General features: G+C 32.6%; 2 protein-coding genes across 2 annotated transcripts; one reads left to right on the forward strand and one right to left on the reverse strand.

Moving 5' to 3' along the window:
- Nucleotides 1–4,104, forward strand: LOC106762812 (11-oxo-beta-amyrin 30-oxidase). The gene is made up of 5 exons (XM_014646886.2): nucleotides 1–359; nucleotides 1,803–2,020; nucleotides 2,192–2,433; nucleotides 2,863–3,250; nucleotides 3,363–4,104. Exons 1-5 carry the CDS (start codon nucleotides 62–64, stop codon nucleotides 3,786–3,788), a joined length of 1,572 nt encoding a protein of 523 aa, XP_014502372.1. The 5' UTR covers nucleotides 1–61; the 3' UTR covers nucleotides 3,789–4,104.
- A 4,281-nt stretch (nucleotides 4,105–8,385) lies between these two features.
- On the reverse strand, nucleotides 8,386–11,415 carry LOC106759691 (60S ribosomal protein L18a-like protein). Its single transcript, XM_014642992.2, has 4 exons — nucleotides 10,961–11,415; nucleotides 10,052–10,127; nucleotides 8,943–9,057; nucleotides 8,386–8,720 (listed from the first exon to the last, which is right to left on the reverse strand). Exons 1-4 carry the CDS (start codon nucleotides 11,205–11,207, stop codon nucleotides 8,661–8,663), a joined length of 498 nt encoding a protein of 165 aa, XP_014498478.1. The 5' UTR covers nucleotides 11,208–11,415; the 3' UTR covers nucleotides 8,386–8,660.
- Nucleotides 11,416–12,104: the final 689 nt, after the last annotated feature.

The raw sequence follows: 12,104 nt of genomic DNA on the forward strand, positions 1-12,104 counted from the left end.
GTGTAGTACTGGAGAAGGCATTCAACAAAGACGGAAATTTTCTCTCTTTTCACTTTCAAACATGGTGTTGTTAACTTTGAGAAGTGCAACATGGTTCCTGATATTGGTGCCTGTGGTGGTGCTATGGTTGTGGAAACTAGTGAACTGGGTGTGGCTGAGGCCAAAGAGAATGGAGAAGATTCTGAGAGCACAGGGCCTTCAGGGAAACCCTTACAGGCTCTTGATTGGAGACACAAGGGAAATGTTTACAGTGCTCGTGCAAGCTGCAAAATCTCAGAAATCCACCAGTTTTCTCTCCACTGACAACGATGTTGCACCTCATATCACAACCTTTAACCATCACATTGTACACAAATTTGGTACGTGCAAAGCTTCTTTTTCCCACTTCTTATAATTAGTATTACTGGTTATCTGTAAGTTTCCTCTACAATATTCATTCTCTCATCACCATAGCATGTTAGAAGTGGAATATCCTTAGGAAGACGTGGGACTAAATATTAATAAGTAATCGAATAATTAGAAAAATATGTTTAACAAACAACTAATATCTTTACGATAGTAACTGTGATACTATGTTAGAACACGTTATAAATGGACTTTAAATCTAATTGAAACGTACACTATGACTTCATTTTGTATCTTCCAACATAACAGATCTTTGTTTCACTGTAAGAAAACCTTGGATGTACTTTTGAAGCAAAAAGATGCGCATAGTGTTCTTCAGTAAAAGTGCTTTCAGGCCTTCTGAATGGAAATCAGATCAAGATCTGAATTTACTTCTGTAAAAAGTTGCTGTATATACCTTTTGCTTTCAAAGTACATTCCAGAGTTTTCTTTTATCTTTCTTTTCAGCACGTGAAAATTAATCTGTCAGATGAGGTATATTAATTGGTTGAAAACACAGGTTCCTGTTTTCCAAATATATTTTGAAATGTTCGTGTCACATTGTGAGATATCTGGTCAGATCTTTCTTTCAGGCCATTTTTATTCACTAAGATAAAAATTTAGGTTTAAATCTCTTTTTGATCTCTAAGATATAAGCGGATGTTCAGTTTAATTTCTGTTTTTAAAAATGTAAATTTTTGATTCCTAAGTTATAAAAAATGTATCAAATGAGTCTTTTTTTGACTTGAAATATTGTTGGTTGTTTTTTAACAATTGCTACATCTTTAGATTGCTCTGATCTGTTTCTTAACAATAACAACACTTTAAATTGCCCTTTGTACTTTGACCATAAACATAAAAAAAAGGACTCATTTGATACATTTTTTATAACTCAGGAATCAAAAGTTTACAATTTTAAAAGCGGAGACTAAACTGAATATCCGCTCATCATAATTTAGGGACAAAAAAAAATTTAAACCAAAAATCTATTTTTCAAAAGATATAAAACAAAATTTGTTCAAACTAATTTTAGAGAATATCTTGGTAAAGGAAATTGTAATCACACACCTCTTTTGTTTCAAAAGAAAATAGTGGATTTCATATACCTTATTTGATAACTCCGTCACGGTTCTAACATTTTATCAAATTTCAACCAATAATGAATTATATATAAGGAGTGCGCATGAAAGTAGGTAACCATGGTTCTTTTAATCTATTTTTTTAAAATAATAAAAGTTATATCTTATGCATAATTTTTGAAAAAGAAATATGAAATCTGTATAAGTTTTTAAATAAAATAGTATATGATTTTGTAATACAGAAAAGGTAACCTGGTATGACTATTCTTGCTTATAACCATTGAGAAATTTTGTTTTATTTCTTATATATATGTTTTAAAAATTAAAAAACATTTGCAGGCAAAAAATCATTTACATGGGAAGGTCCCACACCAAAAGTTATTATCATGGATCCTGAGCAAATCAAAGACATCTTCAACAAGTTCCAAGATTTTGAGAAGCCTAAGTTGAGCCCCCTTTTCAAATTGTTGGGTACTGGACTTGCAAATTTAGAAGGAGAGAAATGGAAGATGCATCGAAAGATTATAAACCCTGCTTTCCATTTAGAAAAACTGAAGGTTATACATTTACTACATACTCTTACGATGTTTGATAAATTTCAACCAATGATAAAAAAAAATGCTTCAAAATGGTGTCCTGTTCATATGTTAATCGTATGTTTTGTTAGACAGAAACTTTTTGTTAGAATGTTTTACTGCATATAAAAGTTTTGTACTGAAAATATGCAGGTTATGTTACCAACATTTATGCAATGTTGCGATGACATGATTTCCAAATGGGAAGTGATGCTGTCTTCACAGGAGAAATGTGAAATTGACGTATGGCCTTTCCTTCAAAAACTGACCCGTGATATTATTTCTAGAACAGCATTTGGAAGCAGTTACGAAGAAGGTAGAGAAATATTTGAACTTCTGAAAGAGCAAACAGGACTTGTTATGAGATCACGGAAAGTTTACATTCCAGGGTCATGGTAAGACCTCTAATATGAAGGGAATCAAATTTAAGCATCTATATTCTTTTGCTCTTTTGTATGTAGCAGCTATACATTGCTAAAATTGAATGAAGGATCAGTACTGAAAACCACCTTGTAGAGTAAGGTTTGCATTCCAGTCATATATTATAATTTGGTTTTATCTTTAGTCGACGTGAGATTTCTACATGATAATTCTGATAACATGTTAAAAAGTGAGTTTTTAAACTTAACTCAACCCTACAAAACCAACCGACTTGTAGGGTAAAATTTGCATTCTACTTATATATTATAATTTAGCTTTATCTCTAGACTTACAACACTAAGTATGAAGATATAAAGTATGTTAGTTTTGGAAATAATAGACACATCTTACATTGATCACTTGCTATATTGATTTGAAAATGTAATTATATAATCTATTTGTAGGTTGTTACCAACAGCTAGAAATAGGAGGATGAAAGCAATTGATGCTCATATACGAAGATTACTTAAAGACATCATTAACAATCGAGAGAAAGCAATGAAGGGCGGTGATGTTAACAGCCATGACTTATTGGGGATACTTTTGGAATCAAACCATGCGGAAATGATAGAAAATAGAAACAGTAAAACCCTTCCAATGACTAGTCAAGATGTAATTGAGGAGTGCAATGCATTCTACATAGCAGGGCAAGAAACTTCAGCAGTTTTGCTGGTTTGGACAATGTTGTTGTTGAGTAGGCATCCTGAGTGGCAAGCACGTGCTAGAGAGGAAGTGTTGAATGCTTTTGGTAACCAAAAGCCAGACTATAATGGATTAAGTCACCTCAAAGTTGTAAGTATCACTTGCTTCTCTTCACTCTAATGATGATTACTCTTTGAGAAATAGGATATCTACTTTTGATTTTGGTGTTGAATATTGATGAATATATCTTTCTCGGCCACAGGTGACCATGATTTTGTACGAGGTTTTGAGGTTATATCCACCTGTAGTTTATTTCAGTCGAGGTATCAAGAAAGATGTGAAACTTGGAGACCTTTGTCTACCTGGAGGAGTGCAAATTTCCATACCAATATTGTTGGTTCACCAGGATCGTGATATTTGGGGTGATGATGTTGCTGAGTTCAAACCAGAAAGATTTGCTGAAGGAGTGGCAACTGCAACAAAAGGCCAAGTTTCATTTTTCCCATTTGGATGGGGTCCTAGAGTATGCATTGGCCAAAATTTTGCTCTATTAGAAGCAAAGCTGGTTTTGTCCTTACTTTTGCAACGTTTCTCGTTTGAGATTTCTCCAGCCTACGCACATGCTCCAGTCACTTTGTTCACTCTTCATCCAAAACATGGGGCTCATGTCATCTTACACAAGCTCTAGTGTCACTCTTTTCAGGACTTCACGTACAAATAATCACCATTCAATTTTATGTAGTAATCTTGTAGTTTCAGAGGGTAAATTTCTTCTTAATCCTAAGCTTAAAATTACGTTCTCATGGTTGTCACTAAGACACTTAGCATCTTTAGACATAAATTATAGTAGTGCTATGTTTTAAGATTGACCTTCTAGAAAAGGTTTTTCCAAGTCAGATACAAGATATTAGAACACGGAGTGAAGTGGAAGATTTTACCGAAGAATGTTGTATTACAATATTGAAATGAATTGGATGGTTTTACAGGGATGACATTACTATATATATGTACTGTTTTTTTTTTTTAATATAGTAATTTATTAGGGTTCACCGTAAGGCAGAGTTGTCAAAACGAATAATTCGGTTCAATTTGGTCCGGTCCAGTACAGGTCATTTAGTAAGTCAATTTAATCCGGTTCATTTATTAACGAGTCAGAAAAATTCGAACTCGGTCTGATCCATCACGGATTGGTGGGTTTACGAGTTGGTTCATTGGCTCACTTAATTATAATTGTTTTTAAATAAAAGAGATTACAAATTTTCTATAATTCAAATATAAATAAATTTTACTCTCAACATGGATGTTAATTAATTTTGAAAATGAAAAACTTAGATAATTTTTTCAAGCAAAAAAAATAATAAATACCATTTTATAAAATTAAAATTAAATTTTAATAAAATAAGATTAGATACATGGGTTGGTGAGCTAACTCGGTTCACCACGGATTCAACTTGCATGAACCAGGTTTAAATGAGTAGGATTAAAATCTGATCCGTATAAAAAAAATACATTTCTTTTTAAACCCAAACCGGTTCAAACCCGTGATGGGTCAAATTGACCCGTAAGTTGTGATCTATTTTAACGGTTATACCACAAAGAAATGTATTAAATGATAAAATAATAATACACCTACATTTTTTATTATATCTACTCAACACCAATAAAAATAAAATTTTATTTTAAAATATAACATAATTTAATAAGAATTAAATAGAAAAATTAAAAATTCACTACGAAAGACTGTATTTATCGATGAAAGCAATTATGTCAAGAATATTGTCATCTACAAATAATTTTATTTATATCATTGATGTATGGATTTGTTGATAATATATATGTCATTTTTTATGGATGAATATGTCAATAACATATATTTATCTTTTTTGGTGATGGATCTATCGATAACAGGTTGAGTAAAATTGATTAAACGTTGGGAGGGAAGTAACTGAAGAACAAAATTCACTCACGGTCCTTCCCTTTCTTAGCCTCTCTCTCACCCCTCACCTCTCAATCCAAGTTTCTCCTCCCATCGCTTTTGTCCATGGTTTTCCTTCGCCCATCTTCACTCATCTCTTCCTTCGTCTGTGGTTAGTCGCCAAACAAGCATAGAAAAAACACTTGGTGGGGTGAACTAAGTTATACTAACTCTAATATATTATAATTCTAAAGCTACCTATGTTTATTCTATTAATGCTAGACTAGTTTACTAGGCTAAGACTGGGTATACCTAGCTAATACTAATGAAACTAAACTAAAAGAACTAAGCTATTGGTTTTACAAACTAATTCCATAACTATAAACTAAAACCTACACTAAAAAAACTAATTAACCAAGTATAGTAACTAAACATTATAGAGACAACCTTGGTTAAGTAGTAATAAGTTAATTACTTAAGTCTCATGTTTCATAATTGTCCTATGTTGCACTTATGTAGTGTAACGTAATATTTTCTTCCTTTGACTTGTCACATAACATGGTCAAAGTTTTCATCCATCGTAGTTGGATGCATGACCATTGTTATAGTAGAAAAAAAGGTTTGAAAGAATTTTTTGTCATAGTAGTTGAAGAGTTTTCTGCACGACTCAACAATATAAATATTATGCTTTTTGTATTGGATGGACTGGACGACAGAAGACTTGTCCTGAAAAAGATTAAGGACGACCGATCATAATTCTCGGCTTAGGACATGATTAAGATAAGACGTGATTAGGACTATTAGGCCAGTATTGGGCCATGATTAAGATTCCACTAATCATAAGCCCATGTTAAAAACTATAAATATAGGTCAAAGGTATGGGTAGGTGATTCACATTTACTGCACATTTAGTACTGCTCTAGATTCAGAGTGAATTGTGCATTAACTTGAGCGTTGGGAGGTGGAACCAGACAACCTAGAAAACAAATTGTGAAGGTATCTACAATAGCTCGACTCCACGACTGAAACACTCTTGATTGAGGGATTAAATGCCTATGCATAAAGTGCAAATGTACTTGAATTTTGAAAGATGAGGTGGTTAAAGTTCATTTATACCAAAATGAGTTCATGCCAAATTACACGATTTGGACATTTCATTCTAAAGAAATGTCCTCTATTAATTTGATTGTATGTGGAAATTGCCTTCGAAGTTCAAGCACTATTGTACGTACCTTTGAGATGGATCGATTTATGTTTATGAAAGAGATGGTGAATAATGCTTCTAGTCGACATGCTACATTTGAACAAGTAGATGATAATCGTTTAAAGAAAGAAGGGTAGAGGAAGACACTAAGGAAAGTTCTAACCTAGGTTGATTCACAGAAGTAAAGTCTGGAGTAATCTAAATAGAGTAACTTTACTACACTCAAGTATTATTTAAGTTTAAATAGAAAGTATGGATTACCATATCAAACCAATGATAAAAAAATTAAAAGGGATTCTCCCTTCTTATGCTTTTCTTGTTTTTTTTATTTATTGCAATAAGATTGTTTCCATATTGGATTAGGTAGGATAGGATTTGTACAAACTCGTTAACCAACCCATTAAAAAAAAATCAACCTTTGTTTTAGCATTTTTTTATGTCAATCCAACTTAATTTAATCTTGAATAGGTTGAACTGGATTAGATCAATTAGGTAAAGATTTTGAAAAACGTTTTTGTTTATTTTTTTTTAAGTTGTAACTTTTAAATATTAACCTAATTAAAAATAATTCTTAACAAAAATTAATTCTAAGGCTTTAAGTAAGCTATTAACTCAAGTCATAATAAATTTGTCCAAATTAATTCAACACATGAAAAGAAAAACACATCACAATTTGTCTATAACATAAATAAATAAAAGAGTGAGTCTCTATTCACTTATTCTAAACTCATCATCCAACACTTATAAAAGTGGCTTAGTTTGGGTTGAGTGAGTTTAACACAAACATAAATGAAACTCAATTTAAACTTATTGGGTAGAATTGGATTGAGTTGGATCATTGGACAGTTCAACTCACTTAGCACTCCTAGATTCCAAGATTAGTAATAACTTTTTAGATCACATAACATTCATGGATTAAACAATGTAGAGTACATCAAACTTAATAAAAGTGAGCGAAATAATATGAAACAGAACTATATTTTCTTTATCTCTTTATTCTGAATTATTTCCTGTCCTCGGTCAATGTTCAAAGCTATTGACTTCCCTGGACCATTATTAGGTAATTTATTCTTCATAATAGATAGTTTCACTGTTCAAGTTGGAAATTCCAAATGTAGTTAATTTATATATATATATATATATATATATATATATATAGGGTTAAATATGTTTTTAGTCCCTGTACTTTGAGTTGATTTTAATTCATTTTCAAACTATGGTACAATTTAATCCTTCAACTTTAGAAAACTCTGGTTTTATTCCTTTTTACCAAATTTTTTTAACTTTATTTGTTGTTTCAAATGCGTTTCTCAATTAACATTGAAGTAAAAATGTGTCAAACAGTGTAAACAATCTAAATGCTATAATAAAACGTGCTTGAAACAACAAATAAAGTTAAAAAAATTTGGTAAAAATGACTAAAACCAGAATTTTCTAAAGTTAAAAGACTAAATTGTATCATAGTTTGAAAATGGACTAAAACCAAAATCGGCTCAAAGTATAAGGACTAAAAACATATTTAACCCATATATATATTTGTGTGGCTTGTTTGTCGCTGAAATTCAGAATTCGTTTTCTTACGAATCTTCAATTACACAGTTCCTACTCATTAATCTTCAGTTAGCCATCGGTTTAGTTACAACACCTACGTCACACCAAATACATACACTAACGCTTCATAGCTAAAATTGTTTGGAAAGTAAGATAAAAATGGATTTAATTCCTACCACTAACATTTAGGAATTGTAAAACTACTTTGATGAATTTGAAGGATATAATGAAAAAAGAATTACAAAATTAGCTTAATAAATTTTTTTAAAAAAATGACAGGGTTAATATTTCATAAAATAATATAAAAATATAACAGGATTAACATTTCTTGTAAAACTTCTACAATTTTAGTACCTTCCCTTCTCAGTTCCTTCCCTGACTCCAATTGCTATTGTTCATTGTATCTCGAGTTAAAAACCTGTAAACTTGAAATGGCTTCAATGTTTACTCTAACTTCTTTTAAAATTTTGCATTTTAAATTTAAAATTCTCTTTCAGTATAATTATCAAGTCCCTTTGCTTGTGGGCTTTCACTGCTTCACAGGGGTCAATTTCTTCACAGTTCTGTAACATAAATCTTATAAAAACAGAAATATGAAGTATTAAGATAAAGTGATTAATTACAAGATAAATTTTCATACATGAGTTATGATTGTTAACTAGGTATAGAAATGTTTCATACAAATATTTAAGTACATGAGCCTTGCCTGATCATAAATATAAATGTAAGGACCCGAAGAACCTTATAATAAATCAAACAATACAAACTACATATGGTAGCAGTTTTCAATAAATACATAAAGTGAACTAACACATAACATTAAGCAACTGATTCACTTTACATACATACACTCGTCTAACAAACTTTACAGCTTTTGACGTGAAGATTGATTACCAGTCATCTGCTCCCTTTGCAACACCAAGAATAATCGCAATTGTACCCAGAACAGCCTGCAAAAAGCAGTTTCACAAACATGGTGTTACCTTCTAATGCTACATGCAACTAACAGGACAAAAAGCTCTGGTAATGTGGACATAAAGACCAAGAGGTTTAGTGCAAAAGCCCTATATAACAAAATTCAGACAAGTAATGGAATAGCTAAAAGAGTACAAGAACTTGAGAGAACTGAAACAGGCTTCAAGTGAAAAAGAAGAAAGGATAGAATAACTTACAGCAACTACACAAGCAACATATCCAGGTTTCTCTCGATGGTCTACTCTGGAACACAGCATAATTATTGCCCCAACGTACCATGGGATGGCAGCAAGAAAGAAGCCTAGTATAAACCTTTTACAAAAACAAAATTTATTGGAAATCAACAGCCAATATTAACTTAGTAACAATTTATGTGAAAACTTTAAGAAAGGCATGCCTAATTGTGTAAACGGTCCAACCGTCTGACATTGTGAATAGATATGCTAACGTATATGTACAGTGATATGGCAGAATATCTGCGTGTTCAACCTGATCATAAACCAATCAAAATAATGGCTTCAACCACCTTTCTCTGAATGGCAAGGCGGTAAGAGGAGGGAAAGAGATGTCAATAAGAAAGAACAGGTGTAGACACCGACACAGAAACTGCTGGAAATTCAAAGCAGTTTTGTCCAGAAGGTGACCATGTTCAAAACATGTAAAATGAGTTAATGTTTGAGAAGGGTCTCAAGAAATGGCAAATCCTATGCCATTTCCCTTCTCTCCCTCTCAAGTTGTAATAAGTTCCATTCCCCAGCTATTTAAATGCCAACAGAATGAGAAAACTGTGATATTCCAGTTCCAGTAAACAAAAACAAGAATGCACTCACAATAATTTAAAAAAATAAATGAAAAAAAACACTAGAAATGAAATAGCGCATTTTCCTAAAGCACAATAGACAAATTTGAGATTTAAGTTTCAGCAGTAAACAAGATCAACTTTTGTTGATGAAGATTTTAATGATGATTGGTAATAAAAGCTAAAGACAACTTAAAGCAATTATCCAAAAGCAGAAGATTGAAGTTAACATGAACCAAAGAAACACTAGATATGACATACTAAACAACGTATAAAAAAGAGGAATTCTTTTGCTAAATGGATTTATCAATCTTCACCAACAGAATAGGCTAGAAACTATAGTGTGGCTTTGGATTGCATAATATTTCTATTTTTATTATATTATATTATACATTACTTCAAATGTCATGCGCACAAAGGTAACTCAAAATCCTCATTTCCTCATATCTAGTTATCTCCAAGTTACTTCTGATATGTAGTATGCCACTAAGTATTAAATTTACTTACAGACACCAGCCACAACCAAGGCCACAGCAACCAAGGCGCCGTTCTCTTACAGGTCTTCCTTCAGCAACTGCGTAACCTGAATCAATATCACAGAACAAACCCAACCAAAATCTATTAGACTGGAAAATTAAGCCTGCTACCCAACAACGAGACGTGATAACCAAACTCCCACACATAAAATTCTATATTATAAAAGCCAAATGCTCATAATTTCTCCTAAGATGACCAGCTTTGCTCTCACCAGACAAATGCTGCACAATTTCTTACTATTCAATTTAATGAAACAACACGAATAGCTCACCATAAACACGACTCTTGAGCGAATCAGCGTATACAAGTCTTAATTGTAAGATTATCAAACAGAGTAGATTAGTGCTTCTAGCAGTCTATCAACCTGCCAGATCTACCTGTAACCTATCCCGCAACTTCAATCATAGCCAACATCGAATAAACAAAAACCAGGATGGAAAGGGATAAGAAGTAATCACAGTCAAACCAGTGATTAAACAAAAACCGAATCGATTGAACTCTACAACATCAAACTGCGAACAAGATTGTCCGAATCACTCTAGTCACCACACTAACAACCACTACCAATCTCCACTGATCAAACAAAAATAAAGCAAAGTCTTACTCACAAAAACCAAGTCAACCCAAGAACAGAAAATTTTCCTCACACAAACATACAGTTGACCTAACTTTATCTCTCTCTCTCTCTCTCTCTCTCTCTCTCTCTTGCAGTACAAATCAAGCAGAACAAAACAAAGCTAAATCGATCTCGAAAGTTCCGATCTTTGATCCAAACCATCACATGAATCACCATTCCAAAAACCAAATTTGGCCCGTTTCGTTTCCAAGCCCAAATCAAAACCAGGAGACTATACAAAAAATAAGAATCAAAGGTCATACCGGGTACAGCTTGGTATCCCGGGTAGTACGGTGGAAGAGGACCAGCGTTGACGGCGCCGGCCGGTGGAACGGGTTGGGGAAAGCCAATAGCGGGATGTGGCTCGGGCGGAGGAGGGTAGTTGGCGACGCCTTGGAAGGTGCCATACTGTGGTGGTGGAGCGGGTAGTGGCTGCGGCGGAGGGTGGTGGTGATGGTGGTGGTGCTGGTGGCCGACGATGGAGGCTACGGGCTTGTCCTCTTCGGTCATTTTTGTTCTGCTACGTGGTCTCTCAGAGGATTTTGATTTGACTACTGTGAAATGGTGGATGGTGCGAGAGAAATGGTTCGATGAGAGCAGTGGAAATGAATGAATGACTTTTTGTTTTGTGGACCAACTTATATCAAGATTTTAGCGTTTCTGAAAAGTGTACTAGTTTTGTAAAAGGAGAAATCGCGTTGGGTTAGACCGTGTTTGGGAAGGTGTTTAATTTCCGTTAAATGGATATTTTACGTTTTCTTAGACACAAACGTGGAAAATGGGAGACTTGTAGAGTATTTATATACAAACACGGACACATGCTTAGGGAGTTAGTTGATCAACTTCTTCCTAATCACTCACAATAACAAATCTAAACAATTATTTTGTAAGTTCAAACTACTTTATACACAAAGTAAAAGTCAAAAATTATATCTATTTTATTAGAGAGGTTCTACACGAAGTATAGACATTTTTAATTTATCAAAAAATTATTTTATTTCCTCATTTATTTTCTCCTATAAACATCTTATAAAAAAGTTTGTCAAAAAAATATGATAAATAAAGAATAAATGCATCATTTTTACAATGTTTTAAAAGATCGTTTTTTATTTTTCTAAAAAAATGTAATGATCATATATGTCAATATTTCATATTAAATTAACTTTTGATCTAGTTTTCAATCTAATCTAATTTTAAATTTAATTCACACTCAAAATAACAAGTCAAATCTAATTTATTTCTAGATAAGTTTATAAAATTTATAATTTAAAAGTATACATGACGTCTTTTTTTTATCAAACTAGTATAATTTTTATTCAATATTATTGAAATAGATTTTTTTTAAGAAATTATATCCATGAATAGGTCATTTTTACATTAAGCAATTTCATTGTCAAAAGGTCAAGT

This window comes from Vigna radiata, chromosome 5 (assembly GCF_000741045.1).
Source record: "Vigna radiata var. radiata cultivar VC1973A chromosome 5, Vradiata_ver6, whole genome shotgun sequence".
In the NCBI taxonomy this organism is placed as follows: Eukaryota; Viridiplantae; Streptophyta; class Magnoliopsida; order Fabales; family Fabaceae; genus Vigna; species Vigna radiata.

Bases quoted from the DNA above. Each gene is read 5' to 3' on its own strand.
- LOC106762812 (XM_014646886.2), top strand. From the start codon at position 62: ATGGTGTTGTTAACTTTGAGAAGTGCAACATGGTTCCTGATATTGGTG. The intron at 2,434-2,862 runs GTAAGACCTCTA...ATCTATTTGTAG, and splicing joins GTTTACATTCCAGGGTCATG to GTTGTTACCAACAGCTAGAA. The intron at 3,251-3,362 runs GTAAGTATCACT...TCTCGGCCACAG, and splicing joins GATTAAGTCACCTCAAAGTT to GTGACCATGATTTTGTACGA.
- LOC106759691 (XM_014642992.2), bottom strand. From the start codon at position 11,207: ATGACCGAAGAGGACAAGCCCGTAGCCTCCATCGTCGGCCACCAGCAC. The intron at 9,058-10,051 runs GTAAGTAAATTT...TTTTTGTAAAAG, and splicing joins CTTGGTTGTGGCTGGTGTCT to GTTTATACTAGGCTTCTTTC. The intron at 8,721-8,942 runs GTAAGTTATTCT...TGCTTTTTGCAG, and splicing joins ATGTTGCTTGTGTAGTTGCT to GCTGTTCTGGGTACAATTGC.